Raw genomic sequence first — 14,809 nt, 5'->3', positions numbered from 1 at the left:
TCCAGATGCTCAACAAGGACCAGCGTGGAACCACTTTTAAGATTTCTGACTCGGCGCTTAAAACCTACCAACACCGGAGCATGTCCTCAACGTGGTCATGGGCTCTGCTACACCAGAGATGTTCCAGCAGAGCGGAACCCCTGCGTGTTAGGGACTCTGCCGAAAAGACAGGGAAATCAGAAAACCTGACACTTGTTTTCCAGCTCTGTGACTACACGCTTTGAAAATCACTCAGATGAATATTAAGCCTTACCTAGGCTCCTGTGATTAAGGCCCATGAGAATGCACTATTCCAAAACCTGTAAAAAAAAAAAAAAATGGCAGCTGTTTGTTCTGGGTCTGAAGATAGGTACCGGTCAAAATTACGCAGTTAGGACAAAACTTTCCTATCTTCTCTTCCCTGGTGGCACAATTGTTCATTTTTCCATGAATGCCACCATAGTTCTCTTAAACCTTTTTTTTTGCTTGACAGAACCTCTGGATCTCAGTTATATGCACAGTTTATCCGGTAACCCATTCAATAATTTTGTTGCCCTCTCCAGATCTACAGCAAAACACTGATTTTCTTTCCCATTTGGTGTTGTCCTTTCTTGTTTTGTTTACATGACCTCATCCTATCTATCTGAGAGGAATCCAGCTTTCAAAGCTTTCAAAGGGCACCTCCTTAGCATATTCTTGGATTTGGTCTGGACTGGGTTCTGTCTAGGTGTTTCGTGTTGGATCTATGACTAATGCCTTCTCCCGTGGAATGTTCTGGGTAGGGGAGTTTCCTGGTCTTTGTGGATTTTCTACAATAAGCTTGATGTTACATGTTAAAAATTATTTCTTCGTATAGATAGCCATTTATAAAAAATAAATGGCTATCCTGTTTGTCAGGCCAGAGTTAGGATTTTTGAATTTGGATAAAGTTTGTAGATTCACGTAACAATTACTTCGTTTTTCCCTTTTCCCCAAGATGTGCCACAGATGCAACAGGTAGGGGTGAGGATTGACTACAGATTTCTTACCACTGGAAAGAGTAAATCAGGCCACACTCACACAGCCTTGAGCTGGGACACGACACGCTCGGCACACCTGTGCAAATCCTTTATTAAAGCAACAACCAAAATACAGGATGGCTCACATGTTTTTTTGCTTTTTTGCTTCTGTATCAATTTAAATATTAGTCATTTGTTTACACCTTTAAATTATTCTTAAAAGGTGAACATTTATAGCTCACAAATCAACAGTTTGACATTTCCACGCAGATACATTTTTCCATCTTATTTCCTGGCTTTAACAAAGAAATTCCAGAACCAGAGGAATAGCACATCAAACGTTGAGTGCCAGCACCTTCTGTGAGCGGTGCTGGGGTGTCTGAGAGATACAATGAAGGTTTCAATTCCTCGTTAAATAAAAATAATTTATGCCAGAATATTCTTAGAACTATTTGCTTTCTGTTTTTACATTCTCTATGAGCTTCAGTTTCGACTGTGGTATTCTAAGCATTAGTCCCCTTAAAAATGACATTTCTAAAATATCTCAGTGAAAGATCATTATCACCCTCATACAACATTTTCTTGTCTAACAGACACTCAGTCCTTCAGAAAGCATAAGAAGCAATTGTTTTTTTCTATTTTTTCCCCACCACTGATTTGTTTAATTCAAACCTTGTTAATCACTGGTTTAACCCTAAGGGTCATTAGGAAGATGAACTCTGTTATCTACTAAAAGATTTTTAAATCAATAGGTGAATGTAAAAACGACTAACACCGTGAAGGTAACAGGTGCTCAAAACACGTGTGTGAATATACAATGAGATCTGCTGGCTATGTAAAGAGTACCAATGAATTAGCTTAAAAAGCAAGAACAGAAACCAGGATTATGATCTAAAAGGACTGCCAAAAGGGTACGTGAAGACAGGTACAGGGAAGTAGTCGCTGAACTGCGCTGAGTATAAATTAGAGTATCTGAAAGATAAAGGAAATGCTCCGTTTTCTTACCCAGTGAAACACTGGGAGGAAACCCCTGTTCACAGAACCACAGGGGCTGCCCTTGAAGAGTTTTAGCACTGGTACAACACTGAAATTCAACCTGCACACACAGGAGTCTGATCCGCCTTCTGAAACGGCTCGTCCACTGGCTGGGACCGGGGTTTCTAAGGCTCAGCTGGTCTGTGTTGGCTGCACTACATTTAGAGGCTGTCTGTCCAAATCTTGCAAACATTCTGTCTGCCTAACATTTTCTTCACGAGCTAAACAGCTGAACAGCTCTGAGATCACCAATAAAGAACAATCCAACCATTAGATGAGAAATGTTACCAGCCCAGTGAATAAGTTACACAGCCATCCTTCCAGCCAAGTCTTTCAATCAAGTTGCTTTCTTATCTCACATTTGCCCTTCAAAGGAATTCTGAACAACACGGGATGTCTACAATTAAAAATGAAACACACAACGAAAAAGATAAAGAAGGGAAGGATTCCAGACTCCACTGTGTGGGAGGCCAGGCCTTTTGGCTTGGTTTTGAAAAAAGAAACGCTCACCAGCCATCATTCCGGGTGTAATGACACAGCACAATAGTGCTCAGGATGGGTAAGGACATTCAGTTACTTTCCGAGCGATTTCTATACATTATAGATGTCACATTTGGTTCCTAGAGATTTAGTCAAGTATTACTAGTTCTTTTTGTCAAGCATGATATACAAAAAGATGAGAATAGATGTGCCCTAAAAATATGAAAATATAATATATAAAACAAAACCATTATAAATTACATAGATTTGCAGTATAAAATTTTTTCCCATTTAGAATAAATACCATCCAAGTTTACAGATCACCTAAGTGAATTAAATATGCACACATATCTGAATCATTTTCAGAACTTCAAGAAAAAAAAATCGCTAGAGATATGACCAGATGACTCAGAAACCAGAAACTGCTTACTTTTGAGAATAATGACCTAAGACCCAAAGGACATGGCTTGGGATTTAGTGCTAAGCTGTTAAAACTGCCCAAATGAGTCTGACGTATGCATGTGTGCATACACACACACACACACACACACACACACGCTCACAAGCAGCCATACTTTTATGGATTTCTATGAAGCTCAACGGTTTATCTTTGAAAAATCAGCCCAAAGTCACGAGATCACCTCTGTTCCATATTCTAGCAGGAGAGCTTTCCTATTCTGTAAAGAAGCTACAGGACAAACAGGAAGAGTGTAGCCTTTCTGGACAGAGAAATCTTCGTCGTAAGCCAGCCTCCTCTTTGGTTGGCTGTTACTCTATCAAGAGCTTTCTGATGCCTTAAAGAGGGGAAAGGTTTTGAAAAATCTATATAATCTCGCCAGTCTAAAGAAGCTAAAACCAACCTGAAAACATTCTTTGGTCACACGTTTCTGCTCCTGCTCCATAAAAAAATCTGCCCGTTTTTAACTTTCTATCCCTAATCAGTGCCTAGATGGGAGAGATAGATGCCTTTTCCTGTAATTTCCACATGGAAATGTGCACATGGGTTTCGGTGGAGGGAGAACTGGACAGAATGGGAAAAAGTTCACGCAGTGTCACAAAATGAGTGTGGGTCCCTGCTGTTGCTTTGGGCGTACAGATCCATGGTAAGAATCTGCTGACCTCCATGACAAGTGGAAAATTCTAAGAGGTGGAGATAAAACTCTTCTGCAACCCCAATACAGAAAACCCTTGTCCAGAGAGTGCAAGTGGGAGGTCAAGGTTTCTCTGGACCGTTCACGACTCATTTTTTATGTGACCACCCAAGACACTCCTACCTGATGGCAATGGGTCATTTGAGGCCAAGAGGACGCTGATCCAACTGAGTCTTGTCAGACCACCTGTCACACCAGTTATCTATACATAGAGAAACCCCTGAAGCCAAACCCTCTGCCCTCAGCTACAGATTCAGATGCTTTTGCCGTGAAGGTTGGCGGCAAGAGTATCTAACCTCACGTGCCCATGTTTGCTCCCAAGACCGCTTGTCTCCTGCAAGGGGGGCCATCACAAACTTTCCCTAAAACTCTAAAATGTCTGAGCCGGATGGGATCTGGGGACCCATCAAGTCCCACCTCCGTGTTTGTCAGATGAGAAAGATTAAACCCAGGGGGGTGTCGAAGGTCACTTATCCAGATAGCGAGAGTGAGGACTAAACATCAGGTCTGCTCTCACGATCCGTGTGGCCCAGCGAACCTCCATGGAAACCATGATGTGGCTGCGACCCTCAAGACGACTTCAAGGTTATGGCTCCCCTGCTCATAAATGGAAAGGAACTAATACCTCTCATTCTTCCACGATGACATCTAAACTGCAGACGCTGCCCTAATGATTTTGGTTTTTGAAACCGAACCTCTTGATTTGCATCAATACTAACTTTCACCATAAAGAAGATTAGAGGAACCAGAGAGGAAAGTGAAAAATCTTTCGAGTAATTGTGGAGGAGGGCCAGGTGATTCTGTGGGAGAGGGGACCATCTAGATGGAGCTCGAGCCCGTCTGGTCTGTCCCTCTGCCAGGGAAGGAACGGAGGCCCCACCTGCCCAAAGCCTGCGGTGCTTACTGGCACCATCAGACGAGACGCTAGCCTTTGGGTGACTAGTTTTGTCGTTTCTATAACATCATTCTGCCGCACATACAACTGCTTTCTTGTGGGACCAAATGAATTCAAGAATTCTGGCGTGAAATTTGAGGCCATCACCCGAACCTTTCACTCTCCCCTTCAAGGACGGACAAGTTAGCCCTGCAGTTCAGGGAAGTGGGCCTGGCTAGGCGATCCCACGGACCCTCACACTTGCTGCCCCAAACCAAGTGTTTGGGTCACCGGGCGGCCCCTGGCAGCCCACATTCTACACCTACAGGGATTCCTCAGATGCCTCTGTCTCTGGACGCACCATGCGTTCCAGATCAAGCAGCAGCCGTGTTTGGAGGATGACGTCACTTACACGCAAAAACAGCATCTTTCATGGACAGTTTGGGTAAATTCAAGTTTACAGTCTCCCTGCCACCTCAGCTGAGCTCACCTAGAGGCTCTCAGAATCGGACAGGCAACACATTTTTATGTGGCTATTAAAGTGCTATCCTGGGCAAGGTTTTTTTTTTTTTTTTTTCTTTCTCAGTTTCACAACAGTAGCTTCATTGGAAACAAACAAACAAACAAAGCAATGGATGGAGACAGGGCTGGGAAATGACAAAAATCATGAGGCTGGTAACTGCTTTGGAACATCACAGATGACTTGTGGGTATCAGCCCTGACACCAAAGCCTCTGAGGTAAAAGCTTGGCGGGGGGTTCGAGGGGGTGGGGGGAGAGAAATAAGGACAAAGTGGCAAAGGGGACGAAACCAGAAGGAACGATTAGCATCCGTATCACAACGACTCGGTTATAGGGGACCGGTGAAGGGGGGTTAAAACTGAGAAGAAAGTGCAAGAGACCCACGGACGTGCAGTTGCTCTCGTAGCAGACCTATAACTTTTTAAAGGAAAAGCGCTGCAGTGTGCATTGGACAGGGCTCTTGACCTCAGAGTCTCTCACACCAAAAGGGCATCAGTGATTAAGGTATCCGGCAGAGAAGAGCCTCTGAGATTCATGCCGCGCGCACAGACACCTGCCCCAGGTCGCCGGCTCTGCACCCTGCCGCTGCTTGCATCCTCCTTCGCGGGGCGCGGTCCGGGCACACAGCATGCACGCAGGCGCTCCCTTCTGAAGGGGCCTGGCTCCTACCTACGGGACAGGCGTCTCCGGTAAGGCTTAGCGGCGAGGGCGGACTGCGTCTGGCCCTGGGGGTGGGGGGGGCGGCCCTGATTCTCGGGGTGTGCATAGCTTCTCGGGGGGGCGTTGTTAGACATGGCTTTCATAGACGACGCGGGCGTTGCTGTCGCACGCCCCGGCCGGCTCTGTGGCTTCCAGGAGACCTGGGGGCAGGACACGGTCCGGTACCTCGACAGGCGTGGGCTCCTCGGAGGTCAGCGCCGCGGACGTGACCTCGGTGGAAGGCGCCGCGGACTCGGGGGAGTGCTCGGCCGAGGGCTCGGTGTCCTCCTCGTCTCTGGCCTCGAGGGGCCCCCCGTCCCGGTCATCCGTGGGCTCCCTCCGGGCCTGGGGGTGCACGGACACCTCGATGGCAATCTGCTGGGGCTGCTCGTGCAGCGACGAGGCGTCTGAGTCAGCGGTGGGGGACTCGCTCCGCTGCAGGGCGTCGGGGATGGTGTAGACCTCGTCCCCGCTGGTGGCCTCCTGGCCCTCAGGCGCGTGGCGCACGAAGTTCTGGCCCTGCTCCTCCAGCCCTACCACCTCCATGAGCTCCTCCACGATGGTCCTGCAGTTCATGATGAGCGGGGGCAGCGGCACGCTGCGGGCCAGCTCCTCGATGTAGCGGGCGAACTCCATGGTCTTGAACTGTGTGACCTTGGCCAGCTCCAACGTCTTGGCCGACGTGATGATGGGGATGCGCTTGGCGATCTCGAAGGCCTTCTGCAGCTTCTCGGCGCCCTCTGTACGGAAGAACTCGTTGATGGCCTTCTCGGTCTTCTTCAGGTGGCTACTCATCATGCAGAGGCGGGTGATGTTGAGGGCCAGCACCACGGTGAAGGCCACCAGGCACACCACCATGTAGTACACGCCCATGTCCCCCGACGTGAAGACCACCCTCAGCGTCACCGTGTTGTTCACGGTGCCGTGGACGTTGGCTGCCACACATGTGTATCGACCTCGGTCCGTGAAGGACACCTTGGTGATGTTCAGGAGGCCGTCGTGCATCTGCCACTTTCCTGCAGGAGGAAGAGGACAGAGTCAGCCGGGCCCTCCACTCCCTGCAGCCACTGCCCCGCACGTCGCTGAGCACATCTCCCACCACCATGTCTGCCACTGCCGACAGCGCCCACGGCGAACGCCGACCTTGCCAGACGGTGACGGTGTTAGCTCGCCTAATCCTCACAACTCAGGGAGGAGCTACCAGCACTGGCCCATTTTACAGGATGGGGAAACTGAGGCACAGGTCCACTAAGCCACCTCCCCAGGGCACCAGTTTGGAAGCAGTTGAGCTAGACGTGAACTCAAGCCCAAGAGGCTGTACTCTTAATACCAAATCATACTGTGTGATTCCACATCCTAGAGCAAAATTAGAAAAATAAACAGTATGGAAAATGCTTGCTCTTACTAGAGAATTCCTTCATGTAGCATCTGATTTTCTAGCCTGCCTGTGAGCGTGGCTCTACAGAATATATATGTTCACTGGAGAGTTTTAATACTTTTCAGAAGATAAAGTACTTTAGGATCAACATAAAAACTGGAGTAAATCAGTTGAATTGTAATTGTTCACCTGGGTTTCTCATATTTGAGATTGAAGTAGTCCTGGTATGACCTCCGTTGATGGAAACATAAATAATTAATTTTGAGAAGCTACAATGAACTACGTCACTTAAAGTTACAAGCTAATGCTGTGGATATTCAGAGGCTGGGTGTGAATAAGCAACAATTTGGTTTCGCTTTGCAAATAAATCACAGACCCATCAGGTTGAAACCAGGCCTCACACAATGGAGAACGCACACTGAAAAGCGTTGTAATAGATAAGAATTCTACCCCCCTCTGGCCTGGAAAGGATCGTTGCCCTGGGAATGAGGTTCTTAACCTGAATTAATCTTTGCTAGGGATTACTCCTTAGTCTGCCTGTGTACCCGCCGGTCAGAGGACCCCAGGAAACGTGATCCTAGCTTGGCCTTCCAGGTCTTGGGTCTGAGCCTTTCTGAAAACCCTCCACCTCCCTAGACTGTCCTGTAGAGAGAGAAGGGTCCCGGCCCGGCCTCGGGGGAGTTCTGAGTAGCAGGAAGATCTTTCTGCATAAAAGCACTTGCGTCCCCAAGCAAGCCAGAGGCCTCTACTGAGAGATGCGGCAACTTAGCGCGTGGTTTCCTTTTAAGGGTGTATTATCGATTTGTATTTATTTATTTTTTGCGGTACGCGGGCCTCTCACTGCTGTGGCCTCTCCCGTTGTGGAGCACAGGCTCCGGACGCGCAGGCTCAGCAGCCATGGCTCACAGGCCCAGCCGCTCCGCGGCATGTGGGATCCTCCCGGACCGGGGCACGAACCCGCGTCTCCTGCATCGGCAGGCGGACTCTCAACCACTGCGCCACCAGGGAAGCCCATATCACTTTGTATTTTTTAAAAAAAGAAGAAATTTGTGAGCACCAAAGCGACCAGGGTCTCCAGGGACTGTGGGATGAGACAGCAGAGGCCCCCGTTATTCCAGGTCCTCTGCTCCAAGGACCATCCTTCGGGAGGCTGGCCGGAGCCGTGGGGGCCGTCGGGGACCTGCAGCCCCTCCTCCCGCTGGTCTGGGGAGCCTGGCAGGAAGCCTCTTGTAGATGCTGCCACATTCCTCTGCTTCCTGAAGGAACATCTGAGAAGAGTGGGTCCTGGTGTCCCCAAGTACCCTGCTTCTAATAATGCAGCCAGTGTACTTTCCCGAGAGTAGGAAACACTGGTTTGGGAAATCTAGCGCATATCCATCTCTTGTGAACGTATATGAACAGACCACCCTAGCGCCCGGCCTGTGAAACCTTCTCTCGTCCAGATGGGCAGAGGCAAGCCTCCCACCCTGTCCGTTTGTTCCCGAACATGAAACTTGATACTTCAGTGGCAGATTTATCCAAACAGAGAATAATCTGAGCAAGGGAAATGATCCGTTTGTGTTCTTCAAATGGGCATGTTTCATCAAACCACACTACGGCAGGCACAGAAAAAAATAACAACTCCGGTTGCCTGAAAGCTTATGATAGATGTGGAAGGTACTGGGTGCCAGAGAATTACAGACTCTACCTATAGGAGTTTCTCATACTGATTGTTGGAGAACAACAGGAAATAGGAAGGGAGCAGGTGAGAAGGTGAGGTTCTTTGTATGAGGAACAGTTAGGATCAATTTGTCCACCTCCTAACCTCCCACCCTCGCTCCCTCTGAGGAGGAATTATTATCTACAAATTCAAGGACACAGAGGAATTATCTACAAATTCAAGGACAGGGTAGGGGGAACCGGGGTGTGGAGGAAGAGCAGAAAGGAGTGCTGAACTCAGAAGGCAGGCACCTGACGGGAACAGAAACAGCTCTCTCCCCACACCTAAGCAAGGCGCTCAGCGATAACTGCACCTAATTGTGATAGAAAAGTGAAGTGTAAAAATGCAGGCCAGTTACAAGATGCCAACAATTTCCTCTACTCACTATTCAAAGGGTTTCTGAACTTGGATTTTATAGTTATCTTTAGGCATGTTTTTTTTTTTGGTGGTACGTGGGCCTCTCACTGTTGCGGCCTCTCCCGTTGCGGAGCACAGGCTCCGGACGCGCAGGCTCACCGGCCATGGCTCACGGGCCCAGCCGCTCCGCGGCATGTGGGATCTTCCCGGGCCGGGGCACAAACCTGCATCCCCTGCATCGGCAGGCGGACTCTCAACCACTGCGCCACCAGGGAAGCCCTAGGCATGTTTTTAATCGTCTATTGATGTATATTTATCTATCCTGGACCTAAGCGATTCAAAGCAGATACCGACTCAGACACTCCAGAAGTTCCCTGTCGGACGGTCAAAACAGGCACAGTCTGGAATCAAACACAATTAGGTGACACTTGTAGTTCGTTCTGGGGAAACCGGTGAGATGTACAGTGCATAACTTATTAGTTTGGCACGTATTCTGCTTCTCAGCCCAGGGCCGTGGGTCCTTGGACGAACACCTATCATATACCTTATCCAGTAATTAACCTCGTTTGTTCCGGAAGCCCGAAGCCCAGCCATGAATCTGCGAAGTGACTATATTTGCCTAACGATAAACCACAACAATGAATCACATATGATTATCCTGAAACAGGCAGGTATCACCCCTAATAGGAGCTGTGACACTACAGTTAAATAACTGAGACCCATCTCTCTGCCAGCAAGTCCCTGTTTCGAGTCCACGACAAGGACACCAAGACATCCCTCTCTTCAGGGTTCAGTCCTTCACTGTATTTCTCTCGAAACAAACCACATGTCACATTTACTTTATGGATTAAGGTCATAGTAATGCTGCTTAGGCTTCTCAGGTACGACGAGGTAAAGGGAACGTGTGACCTGGACTAAACCTTGTTTTGCCAGATCTCAAAGCGAGTCTTGGGAAGCCAACACACACACACACACACACACACACACACACACACACACGATGAAAGACGATTCTGGCCTCAAAGGTGATGTATGTCTGTATCATGTCCTGTCTAAAGGCTGATACATTCCTTCCTTCCCAGGAACTAAGACTCTAAATACTTCCTCTCAGCCTCAGCATGACCTTCGATTAGTGAGAAATAAAGATTTCTGCATGTTCTCCTGCTGTATGCAGCCCCGAACACTATGAACCCCACCCTGGGGGTCCTACCACATCAGCAGGGGCCCAGGCTCATGGAGAATCACAGGCAGCCGCCCCACTAGGATCGTTTCGAGAACATTCCTGGGCCACATGTTGCCTTTCTCCTTAGTCTGTAAATACCTTGTCCTGAGACCCAGCCTGGAAGGTCTGACTTCAGCCATCAGGAGGTCGAGGGAATAAAAAGGGCCCCAGTGACTGTCACAGGGACCCGAAGACCCAGCCACCTGGGGCGGGGAAGCTTGGTGCTGCAGCTCCAGGGATGATTTTAAACTGGAGTTGAGCAGGGATGTCACAACCATGTGCTGAATTCTCACTAAGCTGCAACATTTCAGCAAAAGTAAACACCTAAAATGTGAGCCGCTGACGCTGAGTCACTTCAACAGGCAATGACTTTGGAGGAAATGACTTTGGAGGAAAGGCACAACTAAAAGATCCTGCATGCCGCAAGTAAGAGATCCTGCATGTCCCAGCGAAGACCTCAATGCCACAACTAAGACCCGGCGCAGCCAAATAAGTTAACCAGATATTTTTTTGTTTTTTTTAAAGGCAGATGTTGAGCCATCACTTTCTGATTCTAATACCAAAAATTCTGTGTCAAACGTTTCCTTGACAGACTGGTTCAAGATGGCCGACTAGAAGGACGTGATCTCACTCCCTCTTGCGAGAGCACCAGAATCACAACTAACTGCTGAACAATCATGGACAGGAAGACACTGGAACTCACCAAGAAACATACCCCACATCCAAAGACAAAGGAGAAGCCACGATGAGACGGTAGGAGGGGTGCAATCACAGTAAAATCAAATCCCATAACTGCTGGGTGGGTGACTCAGAGACTGGAGAACACTTATACCACAGAAGTCCACCCACTGGAGTGAAGGTTCTGAGCCCCACGTCAGGCTTCCCAAGCTGGGGGTCCAGGAACGGGAGGAGGAATTCCTAGAGAATCAGACTTTGAAGGCTAGTGGGATTTGATTGCAGGACTCTGACAGGACTGGGAGAAACAGAGACTCCACTCTTGGAGGGCACACACAAAGCAGTGTACGCACTGGGACCCAGGGGAAGGAGGAGTGGCCCCATAGGAGACTGAACCAGACCTAACTGCTAGTGTTGGAGGGTCACCTGCAGAGGCAGGGGGTGGCTGTGGCTCACCGTGGGGACAAGGACACTGGCAGCAGAAGTTCTGGGAAGTACTCCTTGGCGTGAGCCCTCCCGGAGTCTGCCATTAGCCCCACCAAAGAGCCCGGGAAGGCTCCAGTGTTGGGTTGCCACGGGCCAAACAACCAACAGGGAGGGAACCCAGCCCCATGCAACAGCAGACAAGCAGATTAAAGTTTTACTGAGCTGTGCCCACCAGAGCAACACCCAGCTCTACCCACCACCAGTCCCTCCCATCAGGAAACTTGCACAAGCCTCTTAGATAGCCTCACCCACCAGAGGGCAGACAGCAGAAGCAAGAACTACAACCCTGCAGCCTGTGGAACGAAAACCACATTCACGGAAAGTCAGATAAGATGAAAAGGCAGAGGGCTATGTACCAGATGAAGGAACGAGAAAAACCCTAGAAAAACAACTAAATGAAGTGGAGATAGGCAACCTTCCAGAAAAAGAATTCAGAATAATGATAGTGAAGATGATACAGGACCTCGGAAAAAGAATGGAGGCAAAGATTGAGAAGATGCCAGAAATGTTTAACAAAGACCTAGAAGAATTAGAGAACAAACAAGTAGAGATGAACAATACAATAACTGAAATGAAAAATACACTAGAAGGAATCAATAGCAGAATAACTGAGGCAGAAGAACGGATAAGTGACCTGGAAGACAGAATGGTGGAATTCACTGCCGTGGAACATAATAAAGAAAAAAAATGAAAAGAAATGACGACAGGTTAAGAGACCTCTGGGACAACATTAAGTGCACCAACATTCGCATTATAGGGGTCCCAGAAGGAGAAGAGAGAGAGAGGACCCGAGAAAGTATTTGAAGAGATTATAGTTGAAAACTTCCTTAACATGGGAAAGGAAATAGCCACCCAAGTCCAGGAAGCGCAGAGAGTCCCCATGCAGGATAAACCCAAGGAGAAACACGCCGAGACACACAGTAATCAAATTGGCAAAAATTAAAGACAAAGAAAAATTATTGAAAGCAACAAGGGAAAAACGACAAAAAACATACAAGGGAACTCCCATACAGTGAACAGCTGATTTCTCAGCAGAAACTCTACAAGCCAGAAGGGAGGGGCATGATATATTTAAAGTTATGAAAGGGAAGAACCTACAACCAAGATTATTCTACCCAGCAAGCGTTTCATTCAGATAAAATGGAGAAATCAAAAGCTTTACAGACAAACAAGAGCTAAGAGAATTCAGCACCACCAAACCAGCTCTACAACAAATGCTAAAGGAACTTCTCTAAGTGGGAAACACAAGAAAAGAAAAGGAACTACAAAAACAAACCCAAAACAATTAAGAGAATGGTAATAGGAACATACATATCGATAGTTTTGGTAATACATGTTGATAATTACCTTAAATATGAATGGATTAAATGCTCCAACCAAAAGACGCAGGCTCGCTGAATGGATACAAAAACAAGACCCATATATATGCTGCCTACAAGAGACGCCCTTCAGACCTAGGGACACATACAGACTGAAAGTGAGGGGAAGGAAAAAGATATTCCATGCAAGTGGGAATCAAAAGAAAGCTGGAGTAGCAATACTGATATCAGACAAAATAGACTTTAAAATAAAGAATGTTACAAGTGACAGGAAGGACAGTACATAATGATCAAGGGATCAATCCAAGAAGAAGACATAGCAATTATAAATATATATGCACCCAACACATGAGCACCTTAATACATAAAGCAACTGCTAATAGCTATAAAAGAGGAAATCAACAGTAATACAATAGTAGTGGGAGACTTTAACACCTCACTTACACCAAAGGACAGATTATCCAGACAGAAAATTAATAAGGAAACACAAGCTTTAAATGACACAATAGAGCCGATAGATTTAATTGATATTTATAGGACATTCCATCCAAAAACACCAGATTACACTTTCTTCTCAAGTGTGCATGGAACATTCTCCAGGAGAGATCACATCTTGGGTCACAAATCAACCCTCAGTAAATTTAAGAAAATTGAAATCATATCAAGCATCTTTTCTGACCACAACGCTATGAGACTAGATATCAATTACAGTAAAAAAAAAAATGTAAAAAACACAAACACATGGAGGCTAAACAATACGTTACTAGATAACCAAGATATCACTGAAGAAGTCAAAGAGGAAATAAAAAAATACCTAGAAACAAATGACAATGGAGACACGACAACCCAAAACGTATGGGATGCCGCAAAAGCAGTTCTAAGAGGGAAGTTTATAGCTATACAGGTCTACCTCAACAAACAACAAACATCTCAAATAAACAATCTAACTTACACCTAAAGGAAATGGAGAAAGAAGAACAAACAAAACCCAAAGTTAGCAGAAGGAAAGAAATCATAAAGATCAGAGCAGAAATGAATGAAACAGAAACAAAGAAAACAATAGCAAAGAGCAATAAAACTAAAAGCTGGTTCCTTGAGAAGATAAACAAAATTGATAAACCATTAGCCAGACTCATGAAGAAGAAGAGGGAGAGGACTCAAATCAATAAAATTAGAAATGAAAAAGGAGAAGTTACAACAGACACCATTTTATTGGCAACTCTATGCCAATAAAATGGACAACCTGGAAGAAATGGATAAATTCTTAGAAAGGTATAACCTTCCAAGACTGAACCAGGAAGAAATAGAAAATATGAACAGACCAATCACAAGTAATGAAAGTGATTAAAAATCTTCCAACAAACAGAAGTCCAGGACCAGATGGATTCACAGGTGAATTCTATGAAACATTTAGAGAAGAGTTAACACCCATTCTTCTCAAACTCTTCCAAAAAATTGGGGAGGAAAGAACACTCCCAAACTCATTCTATGAGGCCACCATCACCCTGATACCAAAACTAGGCAAAGATACTACAAAAAAAGAAAATTACAGACGAATATCACTGAGGAATATAGATGCAAAAATCCTCAACAAAATACTAGCAAACAGAGTAAATCAATCAACGTGATACACCATATTAACAAATTGAAGAAGAAAAACGATATGACCATCTCAATAGATGCAGAACAAGCTTGTAACAAAATTCAACACCCAGTTATGATAAAACCTCTCCAGAAAGTGGGCATAGAGGGAACCTACCTCAACATAATAAAGGCCATATAGGACAAATCCACAGCCAACATCATTTCAATGGTGAAAAACTGAAAGCATTTCCTCTAAGATCAAGAAAAGACAAGGATGTCCACTTTCATCACTATTATTCAACATAGTTTAGAAATCCTAGCCATGGCAATCAGAGAAGAAAAAGAAATAGAAG

At 46.3% G+C, this 14,809-nt stretch overlaps 1 protein-coding gene across 2 annotated transcripts in view; it reads right to left on the bottom strand.

Annotated features, from left to right (window-relative positions):
• Positions 1-1,058: 1,058 nt before the first annotated feature.
• MFAP3L (microfibril associated protein 3 like) overlaps positions 1,059-14,809 on the bottom strand; it is a 43,117-nt gene continuing 29,366 nt past the window's right edge. For both annotated transcript variants that reach the window (XM_060015298.1, XM_060015299.1), the window contains one exon: positions 1,059-6,752. In XM_060015298.1, the coding sequence (XP_059871281.1) occupies positions 5,824-6,752 (929 nt within the window). In that variant the 3' untranslated portion in view covers positions 1,059-5,823. The remainder of the gene's footprint in view (positions 6,753-14,809) is intronic.

The sequence above is a fragment of the Delphinus delphis genome, chromosome 6 (assembly GCF_949987515.2).
Source record: "Delphinus delphis chromosome 6, mDelDel1.2, whole genome shotgun sequence".
Classification (NCBI taxonomy): Eukaryota; Metazoa; Chordata; class Mammalia; order Artiodactyla; family Delphinidae; genus Delphinus; species Delphinus delphis.
This window is presented reverse-complemented; position numbering and strand designations above follow the sequence as displayed.